The sequence below is a fragment of the Anoplopoma fimbria genome, chromosome 24, assembly GCF_027596085.1.
Source record: "Anoplopoma fimbria isolate UVic2021 breed Golden Eagle Sablefish chromosome 24, Afim_UVic_2022, whole genome shotgun sequence".
Classification (NCBI taxonomy): Eukaryota; Metazoa; Chordata; class Actinopteri; order Perciformes; family Anoplopomatidae; genus Anoplopoma; species Anoplopoma fimbria.
This window is the reverse complement of record NC_072472.1, coordinates 11855518-11862125: the sequence shown is the minus strand read 5'-3', so window position 1 is coordinate 11862125 and position 6608 is coordinate 11855518. Positions and strand designations below refer to the sequence as shown.

The 6608-nt window shown below is 38.8% G+C and overlaps 1 protein-coding gene across 1 annotated transcript; it reads right to left on the bottom strand.

Moving 5' to 3' along the window:
* Positions 1 to 4316: 4316 nt before the first annotated feature.
* On the bottom strand, positions 4317 to 6254 carry snrnp35 (small nuclear ribonucleoprotein 35 (U11/U12)). The gene has a single exon (XM_054626438.1). It carries the CDS (start codon positions 6108 to 6110, stop codon positions 5397 to 5399), a length of 714 nt encoding a protein of 237 aa, XP_054482413.1. The 5' UTR covers positions 6111 to 6254; the 3' UTR covers positions 4317 to 5396.
* Between the last annotated feature and the right edge of the window lie 354 nt (positions 6255 to 6608).

Genomic DNA, 6608 nt, shown 5'->3' with positions numbered 1-6608 from the left:
GCAAAGTTTGCAAAATTCGTCCTAATAAAATAATATATAATTTAACACATTGACTGCATATATTTATACAACAACAACAACAACTACTACTACTACTAATTATTAATAATAATAATAATAATAATAATAATTATTATTATTATTATTGTTATACATTGATAATAATAGTATACTATAATAATTATATTTTTCTATATAATAGAATGTACAGGAATGTTATATGACTATAAACCCTATAAACATAGGGTGATTCCGTTAAAAAAATAATATATAATTTATGCATATTATTATTATTATTATTATTATTATTATTATTATTATTATTATAACATTGATAATAATAGTATATTATCTATAATAATTATATTGTTCTATAATAATAGAATGTACAGGAATGTTATATGACTATAAACCCTATAAACATAGGGTGATTCCGTTAATTTTTTTTTTTTAAATTTCATAAAAATGTAAGTCAGACATAAAACTATTCAAATGCATGAGTGTTTGTAAAATTGATATAAATTGTTTTTTATTTTCAATCTTGTGTAGAGTCTTTTGTATGTGAATGAGATTTGTTTTAGTAAAAGATAAGATATGAATCTTACCTTTTATCTTATATGAGATGTTGCAGATAAAGTAAACAACACACATAAACTAGCAGTCTGTAGACCATATTATGAATGAAAGTGACTTGCAGGTTTGCAGGAACACAGAATACCTTGGAATATATTCATTCAAATTGTTTGTGAGCAAATTTAAAGCTCCCTACTGAAAAGTTACAGGCTAAAACAGGCCCTCTACTGTGAAAGAAATATATTTGGGGTTCATGCCAGCTGAACACTGGGAGGCACAGAGCATTGCTGAGTACCGGCCAAATGCTCCAGGGCAACCAATGAATAGACAAGATGTTTTATTTTTTTGACAGTGTTATGTGAGTGTCTAAACACAGCTGTAAATGTATTTCAAATCATTATACTCACTACTGCACATCTTACTTAAATCACTGAAGACATGATGTTTTTGACATGTGACCTCGGTAAAAAGCTCAGGTCAGCACCTCTGGCTCGCTGAGACATGTCTCACTTGTTTTGTTGTCCAGTTAACTCAGCCCTGCTTCAAAACCTTTCATACTGGACCATGTTTCAACTCTCTGTTGGTGGCTCGACCACTTTATTGTCTGAGTTGGTAACTACTGTATCTGTCAGTCATTGGAGAAGTATTTAACACCATGACTACTGCAGTAAACAAGCTTTAAGTATCTCTTTGTATAGCAGTACACACATACACACAGTGCAGAGAAATGACGACAGTACATGCAGAACTGTACCACAGCTTGTGTTTTTTCTACAAGCAAGGTAAGCAACACAGTCTCTTACTTTCTTAAGAGTTGTCATTTTAAATACAATGAAAATACAATGGAATTGCAATATTTTCCAGGCTAGCAGCAATTGTTCCTACTTTCTACTATAGTACGTTCTGCTACTGAATACACCAAACCTTTGGTCCTTTCTACAGCATTTGTTGTAGACACCAAAACATTCTGAGCAGCTGGTGGTGACAAGAGCACAGCCCAGCAGGAACGGACAAAATGTTTATAAAAAATGCCAACCTACAAAGCCCCCGTCGCCACCAAGAATTCTTTCTGCGCAGTCGACCCTACAGGGGGGAGCTGCCGACAGTGGCAGGTAAAGGTCAGAGTTATGTTCTGAGATGACTCATTCTCAACTTAATAGACCCAAATTATTGTGTTTTCATGTGATTTTGTTGATAAAATGTATTGTGGTTCAGGACAGAATCAAATTAAAAGGGGCCTAAATGAGCTACAACTGACATCTCGTATTTAAAAGGGTTGGCCTATTGTCTTGGGGGTTTTCCAGCTTGAACATTAGTATAAAAATACCCGACAGGAAAGATTTCAGCAAATGATAAGTGAAGTTACTCCAGCTGTTATGTGTTAACTGGAATTACACCAAAGTAGTTTGTTAAAAAGAAAGGAATCTGAAAACATTAACTAAATTGAACTACTCAAAGTTCTAGACACATGACACTAAAAACCTGTGCAATACAAATACACTGTGCAATTATAGTTATAATAGTTTTCTGTCTGGATATGTAATATTTCAGTTATTGTGGATTCTTTACTGTTTTTATTGCTTATTCATAATACTTGTTTTTTGTATCTTGTTTTTCTTTTACGATGTCTCTTGTTTGCACTATAACCTATGCTGCTGTAATCCTGTAAATTTCCCCGCTGCGTTACTAATAAAGGATTATCTTATTTTAACACACTTTTTACTCTCTCTGGTATGTCCTGACTTCCCCAGGATTTCTCCTCTACCCGGACATTCCCACTAAGATGGAGACCACGTCACGAGAAGCTTTCTGCTTTAGGCGTGTCTCACAACAAGACAGAGGCAAAGGTCTGCAGATTTATCTCAACCTAGAGATTAAACTACTTTATCTGTTTTAAGATAAGCCTTGAGAGACTTGTGTATGTGTGGACATAATGTGTTTCAGTTCTGAAAATAGCCATGTCAGGCAGTGTGTGGTGTTTAGCAGGTCTGTGTGATTTCGGAGAAAAAAAATTGGCTGTGAATGTGTGTGTGTGTGTGTGTGTGTGTGTGTGTGTGTGTGTGTGTGTGTGTGTGTGTCAGGGCAGAGATTGGAAAGTGAGTTTATGAGTTCTTTATTTAAATGTTTAGTCAGCCATACGTCATTGTAATGGAATAATAATAATAGAGTTATACTACAAATATAAAAGACATCCATAAAAGCTTTCATGGAAAAATGATGTTATTACATTGTATTGTATATGCAGATTTTCGTAAAAGTCTAAAATAGCTATTGAGATGTGAGATGAAAGGGTCATAATAAGAATGGTGTGACGAAAAATAGAACATTTATTGAAACTAAAGATGGCTCTCTCCAGGCTTAAATTAACACAAAATAACATATTTACAATGCTTTGCCTGAAGTAGTAATTCATTAATTATCCTCATCCTAAGTGAGGGACTAAGGACAATGGGTAAATAAGATTGACTTTCCTTTGACAGTTAAAATGATGCCTTATTTTGTCCAGATGTTTACTTTATAGACAGAAAGAATAACTGTTTATGGGATATTTCATTACTGTGTATGAAACTTAACTTTTACCAACGTTATAATTACCCTTCAGGAGACCATATTGCCCCGGACACACAGCAGGAGTTCCATCGGTCTCATCCCACTTCCTCAAGACAAACAGGAAGAGGAAACAGCAGCAGGGACTGTGAACCAGGGGAGCAAGAAGGCGACCATGATCAGACAGCAGTGACAAATGAACAAGATACGACAGAGATGCAGTCTCAGTATCAGACGGATTTTCCTCCTCCGTCCTCCTGCCGCAGGAGGCGAACACCTGCCCTCCCACAGCCAGACAACATCGGCATCAACCCTGCCTTCAGGTGAGAGCGACTGAGTCAATATCACAGTGTACTACAGCTGAATGTGGGGAGCAGATCATCATTGTCCGTGTGTTTTTGGTTCACAGGATCGACTTTAGCACCGTGCAAAGAGAGAATTTCCCTGGTTGGCCCATCCTGAATCCCAGGTGTGCTGGGAGGCCGAGAGCGGCCTCATCTGGACAAATCAAACATTAATAAATAAAGGTCAAATATAGTCTATATAATATTATGATTTTATCCTGACTGCACTAAATGTATTAATACTTCAAATGTTTATCAGTCGCTTGCCATCATCATAGTGCAAACTAATAAATATGATTTTATAAACCGCTGAAAATATGCCAGTTTTGAGAGCTTTTATAAGTTATGTGTGACCTTGCATCAATTCCAGTCTTCTTCAGTTGCCTTGGTTAACTCTGTTATGTCAGTGTTACCAATGACTCAGTTCTTTTCAGCACAAGCTCGTTTCTCAGCATTAGCTTCTTCTTAGGCAACAAGTGATGAATTTCCCAGGAGTCTGATAAGCTAATGAATGGAAGTGACTGGTGCGTGCAGTTACTGGATATGACTTAATGAACTAATGCTACCACCAGACCTTTTACATTTCATATTGATGACTTCAGACCGACTTGAGGTCAGCTTGAGAGAAAACAATCCACCCAGTGACTCATAACTAAAACAGGATCTGTTTCAGTGGGCAGGAGCAGCCATTGGCTACCAAAAACAAGAAATAAGTTAAGTTTAATGTTTTTATGGTAACTAATGGAATTGTTTTAAAATAGATATTGGAGTCCTTTATATTTGGTTGAATCTTTATTTCTTGCATTACAATTACACAGCAAATTTGCTTGTAACAAAGCTGTAAAAGGGGAAAATTACATTTAATGGCTTCTTTGAAATGCAACCCATAATAACAATGGAAAAAGATCTTGGTTATTTTTGTCTAAGAAAAAGGAAAGTGACACTATTGTGTTAAAATCATTTTTGGTTTATTTGGTTTTCTTCCCTCACGTATAAAGTCATTGTTGCACAAACCTGTGACTTTTACCAAGTAGGATGCTCTAAAAGTCCTGGTTAAAACATTTGACAAAGAGAGGATACCTTGTTAAACTGCCCACCTTAGGAACTATCACAGTGTTTCAACACTATAATACACATTGACTGTGTCAGAAATGAATCGTTGTACTTATGAAGAGAGAGAATGTGTAACAGATTCAATTTTATTTATATGTATTTTGTAAATGTATAATAAAAATGAAGAAATGTTGTAGAATTAGTTGCCTATTCTGTACAGATACATTTTTAAATAGTGAACTATTTAACTGTTTTTGATGCTAAATCTACACTGAAGGAGCATTTGCTATGTCAGATTTCTGAAATACCCAAGAGAACCATCTGAAAAATGACAGCTCCACCTTGACATCTCATTACCATATGGTGCAATCTGATGAAAATAACCAGGAAATGTGTCATTCTGAACTAATGACATCACAAGAAAGTCATTTTTTATGTAAATACATATAGTCCATAGTCCACACCCTGTGTGCAAACCCCCAGTTTACACCGACCAGCTTCTCCACTTTTTGAGAAGGAGAGTTTGCACACCTGGGTAATACATTCCCCCCTATGAGGCAGGCAGCTTAGTCTCTGGATCAAAACTCATTTGAACCGGATGCGATCAGTAGGGAGCTGAGACCAGTTTTTGTACAGTACCAGTCAAAAGTTTGGACACACCTTCTCATTCAATGGTTTTTTCTTTATTTTCATTTTTTTTCTACATTGTAGATTAATATTGAAGACATCCAAACTATGAAGGAACACATATGGAATTATGTGGTAAACAAACAAATGCTCCACAAACCAGAATATGTTTTATATTTTAGATTCTTCAAAGTAGTTGAATGAGAAGGTGTGTCCACACTTTTCACTGGTACTGTACATGTGGGCGTCATCTCATCTCCTGTCCCGGTTCCTGCTCCTGTCTCCCTGTCTGCGGTCATCCCTCTCTCTGCCTCTGTCTCGCTCATCTCTCCTCCCTCTGCCGCCCCACTCGGGCTCTCTGTGTCGGTCCCGGTCCTCCCTGTCCCTCGTCCCCTGTCGGTCCCACTCCCTCCCTCCACCTCCACCTCCACCTCCTCCCCGGTCCTGCAGCTGCCCGACCGCCAGGTTGATGGGTTTACGGAAAGGCCTGTCCCTGCCGCCGAACCGCAGCTGTCCGGACTCTTTCTTCCCTCCCTGCCCGCCTCCGAGCCGCCGGGGGACCCATCCTTTAAGTGTCCTCTCCTGCTCAAAATCCACCAACACCTCATGCTGGTCCACCACCAGCTTGTTGGCGTCCCTGCGGGCCCGGACCACAGCCCGCTCCTCCTTGTATTCAATGAAGGCGTATCCTTTGGAGAAGCCCGTGACGATGTCCCGGACCAGCCGGAGCCGCTGGACGTCTCCGTACTTGGAGAAGACTTGGTGCAGTTTGTCCTCTGTCGTGAGGGGGTTCAGTCTGAACACGAACAGGGTGAGATGCGGGTCTCCTACCACGCCTTTGTTGGGTTTATAGCGGGCACCCATAGCCCTCCACACCGCCCGGTCATGGGGCTCCACGTCCGTGCCGTCGATGCTGCCGGCTTTCAGCGGGTCGTACACCTTCGCTATCGGACTCCAGTCCGCCATTGTTGCCCGAAATTAAGTAACAGAGGTCGCCTTCTTCAATACACGACAGTTTCTAGTCGGTTAGGTCGTTACTTCATTGACAAACTCGCTACAAACTCCCATAGATCATGCTCGAAGTTTACACCTTGCCAGTAGTGTGCATCAACAAAAACACTCCGTAGTGCAACGAGTCTCTCGCGTTTTAAAGGTTCCTGTTTACTCGATTATGATTTGAGTCACTTTTATTTAAGATAAGATAAAATAAAATAATTCTTTATTAGTCCCGCAGCGGGGAAATTTACAGGATTACATTACATTTTACATAACAGTCATTTAGCAGACGCTTTTATCCAAAGCGACTTACAGGAAGTGTATTCAACATAGGTATTCAAGAGAACTACTAGTCACCAGAAGTCATAAGTGCATCTCCTTTCTTAAACAAGCATCTAAGAGCATAAACCAGAGCAAAAGTACAGTGCAGAAACAAACTAATACGAATACAATAAGTGCAACAAACTA

Coding starts and splice junctions, on each gene's coding strand:
- snrnp35 (XM_054626438.1), bottom strand. CDS start 6,110: ATGGCGGACTGGAGTCCGATAGCGAAGGTGTACGACCCGCTGAAAGCC.